This window comes from Doryrhamphus excisus, linkage group LG9 (genome assembly GCF_037039965.1).
Source record: "Doryrhamphus excisus strain RoL-2023G ecotype Guam linkage group LG9, RoL_Dexc_Guam_v1.1, whole genome shotgun sequence".
Lineage (NCBI taxonomy): Eukaryota > Metazoa > Chordata > Actinopteri > Syngnathiformes > Syngnathidae > Doryrhamphus > Doryrhamphus excisus.
The window spans coordinates 5,335,535-5,354,615 of NC_136365.1; the positions used below are offsets into that span (position 1 = coordinate 5,335,535).

The 19,081-nt window shown below is 40.0% G+C and overlaps 2 protein-coding genes across 3 annotated transcripts in view; both read right to left on the reverse strand.

The window, feature by feature from the left end:
* Nucleotides 1-12,538, reverse strand: part of LOC131098204 (uncharacterized) — a 69,830-nt gene extending 57,292 nt beyond the window's left edge. Inside the window, exon 1 of one of the 2 annotated variants that reach the window (XM_078793279.1) lies at nucleotides 953-1,823. In XM_078793279.1, the coding sequence (XP_078649405.1) occupies nucleotides 953-1,078 (126 nt within the window). In that variant the 5' untranslated portion in view covers nucleotides 1,079-1,823. Of the gene's footprint in view, nucleotides 1-952; nucleotides 1,824-12,148 lie in introns of those variants that run through there. The other variant, XM_058045948.2, reaches the window with a different exon arrangement.
* An 838-nt stretch (nucleotides 12,539-13,376) lies between these two features.
* hpf1 (histone PARylation factor 1) lies at nucleotides 13,377-18,498 on the reverse strand. The gene is made up of 8 exons (XM_058045958.2): nucleotides 18,380-18,498; nucleotides 17,270-17,450; nucleotides 16,117-16,303; nucleotides 15,868-15,966; nucleotides 14,602-14,749; nucleotides 14,127-14,214; nucleotides 13,761-13,933; nucleotides 13,377-13,657 (listed from the first exon to the last, which is right to left on the reverse strand). Exons 1-8 carry the CDS (start codon nucleotides 18,416-18,418, stop codon nucleotides 13,523-13,525), a joined length of 1,050 nt encoding a protein of 349 aa, XP_057901941.2. The 5' UTR covers nucleotides 18,419-18,498; the 3' UTR covers nucleotides 13,377-13,522.
* Between the last annotated feature and the right edge of the window lie 583 nt (nucleotides 18,499-19,081).

Below are 19,081 nucleotides of genomic sequence, written 5' to 3' on the forward strand. Positions count from 1 at the left end.
CTGAGAACGTTTGGTGATGGATGGCAAGGGAAGTTTACAAAAAATGTACATTCAAAATCATTCACCAACTTTCCCAGTAGGCTTCTGGAAACAATGGAATCAAGCATCCCAAAACCAAGTTTGAGATGATAACCGTAACAAGAATGGCACAACTATAACTCCCATTTGTTTGTTGTGTTATTTTGAAGCTCTCCTGAGAACCTCCTTAACATCCAACAGTGCTAAATATATATTCTTGCAATGTTTGAACTGGTCTTAACCTTTTGACAAGGTGTGGCACAACCCGTTTTGTCTGATGCCTCTTGGCCACATGAGAATCTGTTCTCAACTGTCTTACCTGTATAAATAAAGATTAACATGCAGGCAAGTAGTGTTCATGGCAATGGCATAGAAAGACCTACATATGTGTACACTAGTATGTAGCGTTAACCAGCTGCAGTGTGTATTCCAAACAACGATTGCATTAACTGAGAAACAGCTGTAATCTCTACTACTGTACAGGATTTGTCAGTCCTGTCATGAAGGATACTGGATTATACACACACTGCCTGGGTCTATGCTAATACCGAAGCATCAGCATCATTAAAATGCAAATTTTAGGTACATTAGGCCACCAAATATGTAGCATTAAAAAAATGGCTTGTACAAACGTATCAGGACACCATGGATGTTATTAATTAATTGCAACTAGATGTCAAAACGGCATCAATAGACAATCTTTAGTAGTGATACATGACAACTTTTGCAAATTGCAACAACACATCAGTTGATGGTTAGATAGATGATATATTCTGTATTTCCATTGTGTCCATCGGGAAAGAATTCAGTACAAATCTCGTGTTTGACCTTACACGTTCCATACTGGTGAATGACATCCTATTTCCAACCTTCCATACAGGCAAACACAAATGAACCACAATTGGATTTAGACACACATTTATATTGTTTTTACCTGTCGTTTTCGCTCAGCTCTCTCCCGCTGGCGCCGCCGCCTCTCCTTGGCTTTCTGCAGTGCCCTGTACTCTGGATTAAGCTCCAGCTCTCGCGCCTTCTTCAAGTGGGCAGCAGCATGGGCCATGACTACACCTCTCTATCTCCGGCCGCTATACTAATTAATCAATAGGCGCCAAAATTTCCAAGGTGACAATGAGAGGAATATTTCAATCTTAAAGATCCTTCAGAAAGGAAATCATTAATTTCTGATGTAAATGGATCAAAATTAAATCTTAAAACCACAAAAACAAAATTCTGAGAATGAAATTGCTCTAATCCGACAAAACCACAACTCCAATCATCCTCTAGTTTTATTGCCAAAGTCCCTGTAGAAAAATGAGGAAGTCTTATTCCTATGCTGCGGTATTTTCCAATTTCCACAAAAAAACTCACATATCCACTTATGGAGAGCGCAAAAGAAGCATTCATGTGACCAACCATAAGAGAAGAACAGAATGACAGAAAGGGGGTGGGCGATGATGAAAGTCAGACTCATCCATTCAGTCATTATTTATCCTCACACTCATACACGCACACACAAGCACACACACACATACTGGGAATGACCCAGTCCAGATGTACACGAAACCCCTTCTCTATGTGGACAGATGTGGCTTTAAAATGTGTCTTCTGTAATGCATTTGTGTGTGAGTGTGTGTGTGTGTGTGTGATTGTACTGTATGTGGGTATACAGTGTTTAGTGTGTAAGGGGTTTAGTGAGGCTTCAAGCCAACAGTCAAACTACTGCTACTGCCAAAGCTAATCTCTCTACTGTTGTGTCAAAAAATATAATAATAAAAAACCTGTTTAAAAATCCTTACAGAGCTGCGTGAGAAACCAACATTTATAAATGCTTGAGAAAGGAAATTAGAAGGTGAAAAGAGAAAAACATTCAGTTGATAGCAGCATAGAATCCAATGCTTAAACATGAATCATTTACAAAATTCATAGTGACAATAATCTAGGATCATAATAATTTAAAAGATGAAGAGTAGATACTCCATTTATACCCTAACCGTGAGTCTCCTATAGTCACTGGGTGTGTGGATTTCAAAAGCAAAGCAAATCAGTCTGGAAAAGGTTATAACACCATTTATAAAGCTTTGGGACTCCATCGAACCACAGTGAGAGCCATTATCCACAAATGGCATCAATATGGAACAGCCGTGAACTTTCCTAACAAAATTACCCCAAGAGCGTAGTGACGACTCATCCAAGAGGTCACAAAAGACCCCACAAAAACATCCAAAGAACGGCAGGCCTCTTTTGCCTCAGTTAAGATCAGTGATCATGACCCCACCATAAGAAAGATACTACGAAAAACAGCCTGCAGGGCAGAGTTCCAAGGAGAAAAGCACTGCTGAAAAAAAATAACATTAAGGCTTGTCTCAATTTTGTCTCAATATATATATATACTTGTTAGAGCAGTAGTAAAAGAATGCTATTCTTCTGGATGTGACCCATATCTGTGAATTTGTGGGATGATTGAGTGTGCTGAATCAGCAGCTTCGGAGGCCCTGGTGCGATAAATCACCCTGAATGGCTGCTCAAAAAGAAAACCTGCTTCCATCTTGAGGACATATTACTTTCACAATACTCGTCATCAAAAATTGGATGATACAGTATCAAAGTATTTTCCACCTTGTGAGGATGTAAGATGACAGCGCAAATATATAAAACATGTAGAGGGGGTGAACTTGGGTACACACTGTCCTTCTTTTCTATGAGCCAGCACAGAATATGGCTCATACCACTCAGGTTGCAGTGGGGGGGGGAGTTGCAGTGGACATACAATGATGGCTTGCAAGCATCTGCACTGGCCCTCCGAGGCCTCACCCCTTTCTGCATGGCTGTGTGATGAGTCGGTCTGCATCTCAACCGCAATGCACCCTCCATACCATTGATGGAATAAGGTTTGACAGGTTGAGTGAGGTGTGTAGGTACGTGTGTGTGCTTCCGCTTGTGACTGTCACAAGCATGTCACCATCAATGCAGCTTCACACATTGTCCAATCATTGTCAAAATGATCAGTCAACAACATTATCAACAATATCTCACTTATCATGGCTGACACTAATATGCTGCATCACTCCAGTATTAGCTGTTGTTACTGTATGCTGGGCTGGCACAAAGCTTTGGCTGCGCTATTAGCACCCCCTGCTGGTGAAAATTATATCTTGAAAAGACTACCACTATAGTACCAAGAGTCATGGAAACTTACTTACTTCTGTTTATTGATTCATTTTAGTACCTGGTTCAACTAAAGGTACATTTTTTTGTACCAATATAATGATGACAACAAAAATAGCTCATGAGAGTTTAATTTAAGAACTGAAATCTAGCAACTTCCTTCATAAATAACCAACATATACTAAATATAATATTGAAAATTAACTGGCAACTAAACACTAAAAGCTCATTTGTTTGAAAAAATACTTGCAACATATTTATGTTAAAAACATTTACTTTCCAATGGTCTCCTGTGTAAATGTATCACATGATGTTTATTGCAACATGTAACATGTTTTGTCATTAAAATTAAATTAAAATATGGCCACGGTTACTGTAAAATGTCTCCCTCACCCACACTTTGAACATAGAAAAATCAATAAACAGATCAATTAGCATGTAAGCTAATCCAAAAATAGTGCAACATGATGCATGTGTGTTTTGGGAGTACGTGGGGGCTGGGTGACACACAATGAACAAGCTACAGAATCTAACACAAGTGAGTACAATGCTCACACATTATAACTGCATAACAACTATATACTGTCAATGTTCTTAAGCAACAATGCTATAGAAATTTAACTTGATATAGACTGGCTCCCCGCATATTTGTGGATCAGCATTTACGACTCAACCGATGTGCACATTTTATTATCAAATGTTTTATTTGGGGGTGGGGGCGGCAAAACTCCATCTAATTTACCCTAACTTGATAATTTAGCAAATTTTGCATTGAATTACATAATGTCAGCAGAGTATGTAACTGCATTGAAAACAGCAGCCATCTCCAGCCTTTCTGAGGTCACGGACCAGCTTGTGTTATATCACATGTTATCGTACTCTAACATTGTAATCTCATGTTGATCTAATGTTGATCTAATGTAAAGTCTCCCAAAAGAACCAGAACAGCAAACCAAGCACACATTCACACAGTCAAAGAGTCATCCATCTCCAAGCAACACTTCAACTGTATTTAAGCATCTTTATTTTTAGATGATTTCGACATGAACTAGAATATAAATGCTGCCTGAACAATGAGAAGAAAACACTGATTGTTGTGCTTTAAAATAGTCCAAAAAGCTGCTACGTTCACAGTGGCTATTCCTGATATTGTGTGTGATCTATCCTGCTAATGGAGGTGCAGCTCTGCTCGTGGAGGTCAGGCAGAAACATAATGCATCCATCATTTAATGGGGAGAGAGGATCTTCAGACAACTAGTGAAGACTATGAGAGTCCATGTATTGTGTATGACAACAACAGCAAATGCTAGTTTGCATTAGTGCTTACATTTGGTTTGCTTTAGTTAGGCATTATGTTAACTGGTTTAGAGAGGTCTTCCTGTCTCAGTCAGTATTTCTTGGTTGAAAGAGGACTTTCCAAGATGCTAGACATTGTAGAAGGTAAAAGATTGTTTTTATCCAAAATGTACCATCATTGTCACTTATAACAGGGCTTTTCTAATATTATTTTCTAATATATTTTCTAGCATGTTCTTCATACCCTTTTACTGTCTGCACATAAGAACTGAAAATCTATTAATTGTTCTTTTTCTTCATTTTTCTAAGCTGCTTGCCTGACATTTTCACCTGAATTCTATTTAGATTTCTGATAAATTCAACTGAGCAAAATTGTAATTGAAAATAGTTTGTGTTGACTTGACTCCCAGACTTGCAAAACACTGACTTGCTTCCACCTCTGCTAATCAGACCTTTATGACATCATTACATTTCATTGTTATTATTATTTGGATTATTATTGGCCCTTTCTGGTCCTGTGAAGTTGTTTCAAAACAAATGATATACAGTATTCCATTTCCTTAAGAGGACACTAGACCATAACGAGACCTACAGCATAGAATGTGCCAAGGTAAGTTGCTTCTCTTTTTGGTGCTTTTCTGTGTCCTGTATCGAGTGACTCCAGCTCCCTAGTGAGCTGCCAGAGTGGTTTCGATCTCCTCATGTATCTCCTATTCCCCAAAACAATCTTTTTATTTTATTTTTACACACAGGCATAATACAAGAACTTACTAAGATTCTGAAACTGACAAGAAACTTTTATAAGATAACATTTTATACAATCTATGTTGGAGAATTTATACACACCGACACACAGCTCTCTCTCGATACACTTCAGGATATTGATTGTGAGCCACAGCTGAACCCTGCATCATATGACTGATGCCTGATTCAAGGAGAAGATATAACCATATATATAGTAACAATATACTGTAGCTAGATGGGTGGAGTGGGTGTGGCAGTGTGTGTTTTCGTGTGGAAGAGCTGGGTGGTGACTGAATATTGAAATATGAGCATAAATTATATGTGCTATTGCAAAGAAAGCATTGCACTCCAGATTCCAGACCGTAATGGATCCCTGCATTCACAGATACTCTAATTGAAATGTCATTTTTCCTCCACTTAAAAAGGTCAAGGCTGTAAAGCATGCAAAGTGCACACTATTCAATCGAGACCGTGTGTGACATGAGCCCCCACGGGACAGCACCCGAATGCACAGTGAGTAAGAACATGGAGACAAGGCTGGAGGAAGGGAGAGGAGGGGGGGGGCCGGGCTAGCCTTGAGGCCGCAATGGAGGCACATGAGTTGCCCCTGGAGAGAATGAGCTGAAGGAAAGAATTACAAGAAGGACCACGCCTTGTAGCAGCTATGTTAGCAAAGACAAGTAGACACACTCTCCAAAACATCTGATGGATGACATTATCAGTAACATGATGTCCTTCAGTGCTGTTTCCGTCAAGTAAACAAGGCTCTCTAGTGTGCAGACAGAGGAGCAGCAGCATTCCAGGCAGAGCATCACATTAACTGATTGCTTTTGCTACATCATCGGGGCCATAGCCCTCTTTTGTTTTTTTTTGTTTTTTTACACCAAATTAGTCTAGAGGAGCCCAAATATGCTACACACAAAAATTATTCATACATTCACCTCTTACAGATGACACCTTATTTCGAGGGATGCATATGAAAACTCTTACCACAATGGCACCAGTGCTGACGTAAACGGTAGTAATCAGACTGAAAAACAAATACGCTATACGCTAAGTAACGCCTTGGAAGTAATATACAGAGCATGACACTCTTTTTAATCTATACTGCCGACCAAAAGCAGTGCTCGGTTCCGATACCGTATGATTAAACTGCCACACACGTTTCTCAGTCACTCTCCACACAAACAGCACCATTCCTCATTATCCACCGTGATAAGTGCAGCACATTAAAAAACTTTAATTGAATACAGCATTTGAAGAACAAATTTGAGTTTTGAGGCTCATAATGTGATCATCAAACGGCATCTAATATAGCCAAGGCTGGACAACACTTGCCCGTATGTGCGTGACAGTCAGAAGTCTAAAGTAAATAACGAGAAAAAATGATTGAATTCAGTTTGCCGACTGCTCTCTGACTTTGAGCCCTGCTGCATGATATGTGGAAGTACTGCTAGAACGCCATCAAGTTCGGTACTCTCACATCCAAACTCTCTGTAAAGATGCATGTCACCCTCACAAGTGTTTTGGATTTATGTCATATTAGTGAAGTTATTACTTATTATTAGTAATAATGTTATTGAGGATACTGTGGTATTTAAATTACTATTCTACTATTCAATTGTAATTCAATTTTCATGTCCAATGATTTTGTAACAACAAAAATGTACTGTTTTTGGACAAAACTGATGTTTTCCTTTCTTTAAATCCCAGTTCAGGTACAGTTTAAGCACCATCACCATTACAAAAGTGCACAATGGCACCGGTATCAGATAATTTGTACACGTTACCAAACCTTGCCTAGTTATGACAAACATGACAACAGCCCTCAGAGAAGGCAGACACCTTCACAAAGGCTTAAACATGAATTGCTTTCAAAATCCATAATGGCAACAATCTAGGATGTTAATAACTGAAAGGATGAATGGTAAATGCCCCAATTAACATCTCCACCAAAAAAGATTGATGACTTACATTCTATGAGTATAATTAAAAAAAACACGCCTGCGTAACCAATATTCGCATGATAGTCGTTATACTAATATATGGCTCTGCCTTTAAAGTAATGCTTGCTCTAGTCCCTCGGGTAACTATGCATGATGTCAGTTTGCAATTCCCGTTAATAGGAGGGGAGGCACTAAGCCCAGTAGAAAATCAACGAGCATCTTAGTGCATACTGATCAATATTCCTGTTATGAATGTCAGGACAGTCAGAAGCGAGGTATAGATAAAAACTAATCAATAAATCAATTAATTTTATCAAAGTGAGGCCTGCAGCCCTGGTCTCAACCCACTGCTGTGGGCAAAATTTGGGGATGAGTACTTCCTCAGTACGGATTTGGGAGCATGCAGAGACGGTGTAGCACTTTTAGTGTGACGCGCATGCCCTCTGCATCCACTTCTGGTTCCGGACAAATGCCAGCATTTTGTCTCTTCTCCAGGATGCTGAGGGCGCAAAAGAGGGAGTTGGCTGCATCTGCGGTTCAGAAGGCAGCGGATGCGGCTGGAGGGGCCTAGCAGAGGGGGGCAAACCTGCTTTTCATTCAGGTTTTCAGTTAATAATATGAGAAGAAAAACAAAACATGAGTTGTGGATACCAGCATTTTGTTAATGTTCTGGTAAAACAAACATATTGACTTTGTTTGGCTCGATGAAAGTAAATGTTACAAAAATTAGTAGCTCTTAGCCATTTTCATTTTGTGAAAGTTGCTCTTACACAACAAAAAACTTGGTGACCCCTAATATAGCCAGTAGTACATTTAAACATTTACACTTCATGTATATGATATGGTATTGGTATTCACTCATAGATTATTATTATTATTATAGGCAGCGTCCCTAATATATGTATATTAACATAAAATTACTAGTCTGAATGCTGTTTCTATTTGTAATATAAGGCAGGCTGTGTATTCTGGAATGCTGATCTCATCTGGCATCACCTTCCAAAAGTGTACCGAGGCATTAACTGATTTCACCTCATAGTTGAATGCATCATGAATCGTTATGCATGTGACCTAATATTTGGTGCAGCACACAGGCATACCCGGAATGCTGAGTGACACCTCATACAAACTGTTAAAGGTAGACAATTAGTGAGAAAGAAGACACTAAAACGCTTAATTAGGATTAATCTTTCCAGTAGATCCGCTTTAGGGCTGACTAAACATGATGCTAAAAAAATGATTCTAAGCTACTGAGAATTGCATTGATCATGGGCCACGCCTCTCTGTCTTTCTGCTCATGTCCAACAGGAAACACAGGGATAATGAATAATTAACATTTAAAGGCTTGCTGCTGCCCCCAGTCCGAAAACAAGTCTCCTTTATCTCTGCTCCTTATATACTGTATCGGTGACCAGTTAATTCATATTTTATCTGATGTGTAAAATAAAGTACATCAACAAAAATTAGGTTCGTGCTAAAAAAAAATCCTAACAATAATTTACGACTCCCCTCATTGCAAACATTCATGAAAGGAAGATGACATCTGATATAAGTAGGCCACCCCAGCTAGTTATGAAGTACCGTATCAGCCGAGTAGACAGCCCATGTTCCAGGGTGACATGATGACATGTTCAAGCAAATATAGACAGGGAGACAGATGCACCATATGGATTCTGGACTCCAAAAAGGAATACTATTACTCTTCTTAATGTTGCACTATCACTGAACTCTCCTTTGTGGGACGATTATATGGCTGCTGTGGCACACTGCGTCAGAAGCGGCTCCAAGTCTGATGAATAATTATTTTTCTCCATAGCAAACTATAACAAATATTAATTGTATCACCCCACAATCGATAAGCACGCAGGTTAGCACGCAGCTACACAGCCAAAAGACCTGAGTTCGATTCCACCCTCAGGCATCTCTGTGTGGAGTTTGCATGTTCTACCCATGCATGTGTGGGTTTTCTACATGTCTCGACATTTTGTTTTGTATTCATTCATTTTCTACCGCTTATCCTCACGAGGGTCCCGGGGGTGCTGGAGCCTATCCTAGCTGTCTTAGGGCGAGAGACGGGGTTCACCCTGGATTGGTCGCCAGCCAATCAACAGGGCACATATAGACAAACAACCATTCACACTCACATTCATACCCACACACGGGGAGAACATGTAAACTCCTTACTCCTTGGCCGAGGGTGGAATTGAACTCAGGTCTCCTAGCTGTGAGGCCTGCGTGCTAACCACTCGTGCAGCTTGGTTTGTATTCAATAAGTAAAAATAACTTACTTATTAAATAAGCCAAGGAAATCCCAGGTTCCCCAAATAATTTGCCTAAACATTATAGAATTTGCGATGTGTCCCGTGCTGCAAACTTGCACCATGACTAATGAAAATATATGCTGGTAGGTACCAGTCAATGTATAGCTGTGGTTACTTTACAGCTCCTGTAAATACAGTTTTGTTACGTACCATTGGAAGTCTTATTTTACAAACCACAATTTGTTTGGGTTGATGCAATGTAAGACTGCTGTGGCTATGTGGCTGTGTGTCCGGCTGAAGTTAATGAATGTTAATGTAATGAAGGCCAGGACTCCTTTCCTGTAGAATACCACTTCCTTTGGAGAAAGACAGTGAGATAAATAGGTGCAGATGTCAGCGGTAAAAGGAGATGAAAATGTGAAAAGGCTGCAGTGAAATCTGACCCCTTTGGCACAGCACGGGGCATAGGGACTGGTATAGGGATGAAGGGAGGGGAAGTGATGGATGAATTGGTAAGCCAGCCAACATCAAGGAGAAATAAAGGATACATAATAAAAATAATACAAGCCACCATTTAAGGCTGTGAGAGGAATGAATCAAGGGAAAGGCTGCACAGATGAAAGTACAGTATAAAGCAGGAAATTAGTGCAGGGGGAGCAATTAAATGCGGGATCATACAGAAAGTCCCGAGCAATAATGAAATAGGTCATGTTGTCTAGTCAAGACCCATCTCTACATATACGAAAAGATCTTTTCTATTGTAACATACCAAATACTAACAGGCTTGTGAATAGCAATTATCATCAGACTGAAGATATCCTTTAGGGCAAAAACACAAGGACTAACCTCTTCATCTATTAATTATTCAATCAAGCGTTAGATAAAAAACCCTAAATCCTTGCACGTCATAATTGTTGATCTGATCAAGGCCTTTTGGACAATTATGCTTCCAGTGTTTAAGAGAACAGTTTGCTGAAGGCCCTTCTAAGTTCCAGCAGCTCATAGCAAGGTCCATATAGGGATGTTTGGACTACTTAATGTGTCAAAACCTGAGAACCCTGACTTCAACACCATCTAACAACATTAAGTCTGACAGTGGTGCCCTCTGACCCCATAAGTCTGAGCTAAAAACTGTCAACATCTTGTAGAAAGTCTTAAAGGTGAAGACAATTGGAACCCAACACTGCTGGACAAACACACACACAAAACTTAGGACATTATTTTCATGCTTCTTTATACCACCGACAAATACTGTTGGACTGAGTGATGACGACATTCTTTATATGGACCAAGCTCTTTTTGTTTAGTGTTTTTCCTCCTGTATCATGTTTATGGAACTCTGTGAACTCGCAATAGTATCACACTCACATTGGATAATTCAACCAACATCATGCGGCACTTTCAGTTTCATTTACAGTATCGCACAAAAGTCACATTTCAGCAAGTAATGTGATTTTTATTACAGTATATCTCTATATCTAGGGACAATAAGATAGAACTGAAAACTGACACTTTAGAGTAGTCTGTGTATAGACATACCATACTAATCATGTAACCACTTTTTTACCGACAGCGTACCTAAAGGCTGACACGAAACATAATATATTCCATTAACTGGTTCATAAGAGGGGCGGCATGGCGGTCGAGTGGTTAGCGCACAGCTAGGAGACCAGGGTTCAATTCCACCTTCAGCCATCTCTGTGTGGAGTTTGCATGTTCTCCCCGTGCATGCTTGGGATTTCTCCGGGTACTCCGGTTTCCTCCCACATTCCAAAAACATGCTAGGTTAATTGGCGACTCCAAATTGTCCATAGGTATGAATGTGAGTGTGAATGGTTGTTTGTTTATATGTGCCCTGTGATTGGCTGGCGACTGGCTGGCTGGCGACCAGTCCAGGGTAAACCCCGCCTCTCGCCCAAAGACAGCTGGGATAGGCTCCAGCCTTTTTTCCTCGTGAGGAAAAAGTGGTACAAAATGAATGAATGGTTTATAAGAGAGTTGTCACTTCCATGTGACAAGAGGTTTAGCATTAATTAGCATTACAATGGCATAAGAGCAAGGTTAATAATCAACCACAGGTGCAAACAGCAAATCTCTGGTTGAAATAACCAGACATCCTTTAACCCTTCATCTAGTAGGATGCTACAGGTATATCTGCTACTAGCACTGTACCCCTTCCTTTTGTGACGTCTTCAAGTACTTCAAGTATGAATATTCATATTCATAAATATTCCAAGGATATTTATATTAAAGTCTCCTGATTGCACTGAAGTAAGTGAGCTCAGCCGGTAGCCCCACCCTATAATGATGGAGTAAAGTGTCCATTACTGAAATCACATTAGTGTGAGGAGGGAAAACATCTGCAGACCTGACCAAAAATACACAATCCAAACAGATCACACAGGCCTTGGTTAGACATAAACGCAAGATTCTATCATAAAATGATAATACCAAATACCCTCCATAGTGTCTAATAGGGACTATACAGGCCTTGTGTTGTTTATTTTGACGGCCATGACAACTAGATTGCATGGGTAGCATCACACTGACCTGAAACACGAATTAATACAGTTATTTTAGCTGCAAATGTGCACTTTTCTACATGTTAATGAATACAAAAACTGAGTGCCCATGTTAGAAGAGCTACGCAGATGTGAGAAGGTTAGGCAACGCCTTTCTCAGCATCATTTGGAGGTCCCACGGCCGGATGACACCCACCTGCCTTATTCGGTTCTGGTGCAGCGGTGGCGGCTGTGTACCCTCCGGAGAAGTGTTGTTCGAAGAGGCGAGTTTGAGGTCGGAGCCGCCGCCCCTGGAGAGAGCATCTTCTGGGCTACTAGACATTCTGTCTCTGGCTTTGGCTGACTGACTGCAGCCGGAGTGAGGCGGTCAAAAGGGGGGGTGGTGTGTCCTTTAGCCGGTGCAAGATGGATGTCAGTGCGGCGTCAGAATCCACAAGGCTCGGTAGTGTTCATTCTGGGGCTGTGGGGACAAAAGCAAGTGTTGTTTTAAAGGCTTCCTGTGTTCATGAGACGCTGTCTTGTGAAGCATCAGCGTGTGGACGTGAACGCGCCTCTGACGCTCTTCCCCGAAACGCTGCAGGATCGATGATGCTTTCAGGAGCATTCTGTAACTCATACTACTTATCCCGACCAACCAGACATAAAGTACAATTTCCGACTTTATCGTTTTATATCTCATTGTTTCCTCATTTGTATATTTACCCAACATCCCATATAACATGATTATACATGGGTACATTACTTCACCACAGCGATTTTGTTTACCTTAAATCAGTGAAGTTCTGTGACACTTCCGATGGAACCTGAATGCAACACCATACAGGAATCAGTGCATTACTGTTAAGCTTGTGTTCCGTTGCCTCTTCCCCTCAGGTCCTCTGCTGCAGTAGCCAGTTAAGTTAATTGCATGAGCTGTCCTTCTATTACCGGTACATAAAAAAAGAAAAGAAAATCAAAATACAGTACAGTAGATTCACAGCAGGAAGAATGACCTTAGATAATAAAAACAACCCTCTGTCCTTAAGCCTCCCAACCTAGGTCTGGGTCTTTTCATTGAGCAGCTGATATAATGAAGGCTGACAGGGGGGAAAAAATCCATATCTTGGAGAGCCCAGGAAATATGGAGATGTTATGAATAGAATAAAGCAATTATGACTTCAAGTGTAGGTTCGAATTCTTCAAAAGTATACATATTTCTTTCAGTGAAGATGCAAGATACCAAGATTTTTAGCTCTGACCCTAATATGTGCTGATATAGTCATCATACAAATGACGTTCATGATGCTCTCATGATTATTACAAAAGAAGTTTTACACCTCAAAAATACAATTTTGGTCTGTATAGAGGCATAAGGGAAATATAAAATTGCCCAGTCAGTCTATAATATAAGTAGTCACAGAAATATTCAAAGGGGTTGACAATTGTTAAAAATATAAAAAATACTTTATTTGACATTGAAAAAAACTGTAGCTATCCAATTTAAAAACAGCAGCACCAAAATAACCAATTAGTGACAAACACTAACAAACAGTAGAAGGAGGGAGGTGAAATGGTAAAGGAATTGACATATTTAACAAGAGGAGAGCTGGTCCAGGTTGTCATGGCTACGGTTGATGAGGTGCACCTCCAAAATTTCTCCAAACAAGTTCCTTTTCAGTAAGTTGTAGGCCATGGGCAGAAGTTGCTTGACAACCTTGTGGAAATACTACAATGGAGAAATGAAGACAATTCATCACATAAATTGGACCACACTTTATCAAGTGACAACATACTTTTTTTAAATCATTATTTCATTTCACACTACTCACATGTGAGCCGAAACAGAAGAGGTCCACTCCTAGTTCATAGCCCATGCCGTAGTCACATTCATCATTGGCAAATTGAACAAAAGTGACAATCTCTTGGATGGGTTTAAAAGCTTTAATGCGCTCTTCGTCATTCTGGGCATCAGTGATGGCCTTGCAGATCTTTTTGAGAGCAGCTGGGTGCAGAGGAAAGAGGTTATATAAAAATATTATATGAAAATATTTTATTGAACCAAATATATGACTATATTATTATTTACTTTAAAAAAAAGTATTTTATTGGGAGTTTTCCAATGAAAGGGTTTGTCTTATACTCGGGGTCATCTTATATTCAGATCAATTAGATATATACTCTTCATAAAGACTCACCATCAGTTTCTGGCAGTTCTCGGTATCCCACGTCATTCTTGTCTACAGGCACAACAATGCCAGCACCATGGAATGTTTTGGTGACCACCTATACAAAATGTTTCTTTCAAATCAGTGTTGCCTTCTGATTTGTTAATATAAAACACCCACATGCATATTTTAAATGCCAATACTTTGGATCTGCTATTATAGCTGGTGTACAGGAAACATAATGTTAAAGTATTAATACACAGTAAATACATCAAATCCATATATAATGAATGTCTTGCCATAAACTGCAATCCTCTCTCAAGCAGACCTGCCAATCTTGAAGTTTTACTTCAAGTTTAAAGGTTAAGAGAAGCTGCAGTTTTGTACTTTTACCTGTCCTATTGTTTACTGTGTGCCTAAGGTCATTAAAAGAACAAAGATAGTGTTGGCCCAAGGCTTTTGCAAAGAACTAACTGTTTGATTCAACTTTCTATGTGCTAGCTACCTTTTTGTCCCGCTGCTTCATTCCTTTGGTCTTCTGTTCCAGGGAGAGGTTCAGAGTCGCCGATCGCTCTCTCAGCTTTGCCTCCAGGCTATCAAAATCCCCTGATTTCTGACTGCCCTTCTCCTTCTTCTTCCTCAACAAAAACAGGCTGCGGAGGAGTGAAAAGACACATTATCTAAATGTGAGATTCTCAACATACACACTATGGGTTAAGGCCAGTAGAGTCATCCCTCACTGTATCGCGGTTCGAACATCGCTCCATCACTGTTTTTCAAAACTCATTTAATTAAGGCTGATTGTCAGCCATTTTCAGACAGTATTTAGCAGTGGATAAGTTAATAAATGACTGTGGTTGACTGTGGTCCATTGCTATGGTACAGTCAAAAAACATTGAAAAACAAGTTATTTGTGGTATTGTTGTATTACTGACACCATTAGGCGTTAAATTAAATGATGAAATCTAATGTGGGGAATTTATTTACACCAATCTACCCATCTCAGTGACCACATTGCTGCCAAATGATAATTATATGGGTAGTCTTATGGGGGCAGGTGGGTTTTATGTCATTACTGACGCCTAGTGGCTGAGACATGACATTATGTCACATGACCATCACACATCGTTCAGCCATGGTATATCCAATATGAAAATAACTTCTCTGAAAGTTTTCGGCTTCTTGTTTTGTCGTTCTCCCCCACACCATTTGAAAAACTTTATGTTTACAATAAATATATTGGATAGCTAGTTAGCTCACAAGCACGCTACGGAGTGGTGACCGTCTCCTGTCCTTGCAGTGATCACGTCGCCTGCGCAAAAAATAATAGACTTAAAGGTGTGTTATTTCATGTCATTGTGGCTGTAATTATTGTAAAGAAACATATTTAGAAGTCACAAACATGTTTTCAATGCGATAACCGCGATAAACAAGGGACAACTGTGTAGTGCACGTTCAACAGATCTTTCCACAATTTTGTACAGTCCCTTTCAGGACTAAATTAGTGGCCTCTTACGTAAAAGAATGCACATTAATTCCCCTCACATGCCAACAACATGTAGAAAGTCTTCCCATGTGTGTACATTAACTTGTACTGCTGGTACCACTTTCTAAATCACATGACAACTTGATTTAATTGACTCCAACAAAGAGATTTTTGATTAGATCCTGTAAGAATGTGGGTTTTTTGGTATTGAAACCCCCAATTATGAAAAGTGTTGTTTGACTGCTGAGGTTAACACAAGCAACAATTGGTAACAGTTATACTCACTGAACTGCAGCAAAGACATTATCTCCCATCTGTCTTATAGTGCAGCCGCTCTTGGCTTCATTCTCCCCAACGAAGGAAGGGAGGGAGTCTGGAATATCTCTGGAAAAGTTTGGAAAACAAAACACTCAAACTCTCACGACTAGACTGTGTTCTCTCAAATCTATACAATTCAACCACCTGGTCTCAAAGACTCAATAAAAACACATTTACAGAAGTCTAAAAATGGGTTGAATGCATATGTTTGACTACCTGTAGTAGCCAATATGATGCTGGCTTTCCTCACTGCCTTGCAGTATGGTCTGGAACTCTGGTGGGTCGTAGAAATACCTCCAGTGAAGGTGGAAGTTAGGAGAGGGATTCTTGCAGTTTCGGTGAGCTCCAGCCAGAATTTCAAAAGGCCCAACCAGCTGTAAACCAAGTGTGTCTTTCAGCGCACCTGGAAAAATACATTTTAAACATAGTGATGCTTTAAATAAAATTCTGTGTCTGCAATATACATTTTATATACAGGGAAGAAATTGGATAATGACAGCATGGAATTTTGCCTTAAAACAAAACCACCTTGCATCCAGCACAAAACAATCAGGACATGATTCAAGTATAGAACAGTCCTAGTCAACTGCGGGCCCGTGGACCAAATCCAGTCTCTGAGCACAGCGTGACATGCACCTCCAAAAAAAGGTGCTGATCAGCTGCGGAGATGCTGATCGTACAGGCTGTGATTAGTTGGCATCGTTGCAAAATATTATTTCCTGTCTATATACAACTCATTCAGAGGGCGGACGGCCAACCTTGAATGCCTTCTCCTCTGATTTGGAATCGACATTTGCAATATAAATGACTGTTGCAATGCATCAATTTGTTCCAGGTGCAATAACATCCCCCCCTCTCTTTAATTAGTATTGTTCTCTTGCTACGATGGAAACTAGCAAGCTATATAGTTGAGGACAGTTATGGTTGCTCACAGAGCTGATGTCACCTCATGTCATGGGCAGTGAGCTCGGCAGTGACATTCCGAGTGGGGACCAAAACTGCCCCGCCCACTAGGTCATCATTTAGACCCTGTCGCAATCTGTCGCAGAGCCTGACCATCAGTGCCATCAGTGATGGTAGAGGAAACCACAAAACCTCTTCATCCAACTTCAGCTTGGAACCATTATGATGTTGACAACCCTTGGTGAAGGGGACCATAGAACCAAGTCCAGCCTGAGGGTGATGGTAGCAATCACCGGTAGTTGCTTGCTAATATCAACTAGCATGTTCCAATCATTCGTCATGTTCTAGCTGTCCAGCTTCTGGTTTGGTAAATGGGTGGTTAGGCTGTTTCTGTCACTCTCGAATGTACCTACAATTTTGCTGAGCTTATTTCACTGTTAAAGCCGTACAACCATTCTAAACTTACCACAGGGGTTATCGGGACAAAGCTCCTTACACAAGTCCCAGAAATGGTAGAGGTCTTCAGGCATGTGTAGCTTGTAGAGCTGCAGGATCTCATCACGTTGCTGTGGAGACACTTTGGATGTGGACGTGGCTTCGGGGTCATCAGCACAAGGTTTCTTCACCTCTCCATTACCTTTCCCAGACTGCTGACAACACATTATTGTTATTATTGAAGAGTTCAAATGTAGACTCATACAAGAATGGCCAAATGTTTTTGACTTTGGGCAAAAAAGCATCTAAACGGTGTCCTACAAACTAAGAATGTAATTCCCAGCAGTTTTTAACACAGTGTGTTTCAGAGTGTAGCCAGTAGTGTACACAGTATTTTGTCACTCAGATCTGATTGCTGGTATTGTGCCAAAGTAAGCATCCCTGATATAAAATGTCTCCCTACACCTGTGTAGTTAGCAGGCTGAAATATTATATATCTCGATAACTTTCTGTGATTTATAAAACTACGAATTCACAAGTGCCTTTACAGATAATCACATATAGCTACAGAATCATCCATATGGTGGTAGTACCTGAGGATTATGGGGGTTCAGTACGACAAGTTTTAGCTATTAGCTTGGGCGACTCGTAATATACCGAATCAAGAGCATTCATTTTTGGTAGAAATGCAATACCGTACATCTCTGGCAATCATAGCATGATCTTAACAATTGACTTTTTTTAAATAAACTAAGTTAATATCTAAAGAAGGAAGCTCCGCCCTCCCACAGTTGTGCGTGTTCCCGCGGCATGGCATCTACTTTATATCAGGGGATACCTACTTTGGCTTACACTCACATCACATTACCGCTTTTACGAGGCAGACACGTCGACACTAACCGTCTATGTAAAACACGTTTCGTTATTTATACATTTCTTCCTTCCGGCATCGTACCCACTGTGTGGTGCAGCTGCTGCCATGTTTGTGCAACGCTGTGTGTAGACAGCATGCCAAACACCTTGGCATTTTACACTGAATTATTTGTTCTGGAATCATATATAACACAACTATATACCACTGCACTCAATGAACAAAAATGTCTGCGAACGAACAACACAGTTTATGATGGCGAAAATGTACCTGCATGGATTTGAGCTTTCTTTTCGCGCGCCCTGTCATTTTCTTCCCTCTGTAGCAGCTCCACGGCGTTCTTCTTCTACTAAATTTTCTTTGCAGTGACTGCACCAGGGGAAAAAGTGCAACACTGACCCCACGAGGTCAAAATTGGTCACTGCATATTATCTAACAATGCAACCCTGAATCCCAGTTGTTATCACGTTTAGCACACTATAATATTTTCAATCTGTTGCTGAAGAATAGTAGGAGAAAAAAATAATTATTAGATATTTTTCTGAATTGGCTGGATATAATTTCTTAGTATAAAATTTTTGTCATTTGAAAATTAATAGACAAGATATTTTTTGTTATAGAAAATGTTTCTTAAACTGGGACTTGTAATTTTATACCTTGCACAATGCCCCAAAGTAGACTTTGTTGTCTTCTCTGTTGGATCTAATACAATTGTGCAAGTGTACCCAATGTGGCCAGCGAGTATGGTGCATTCACAAATGTGGCATATTGTGACTATTTAAAAATGTATGTATGATATATGATATTGGATGTTATTTAATATTTGTTGACTGTAGATATATAAGTTTACAGAACAGATATTTTGAGATTACCATAGGGTTTTGTGCATGTGAAAGATGAAAAATGATCTGTCTGCAGTCATAGAAAAATGCTTATTCAAGGATTACTTGCCAATATGGAGCTGTAGAACCT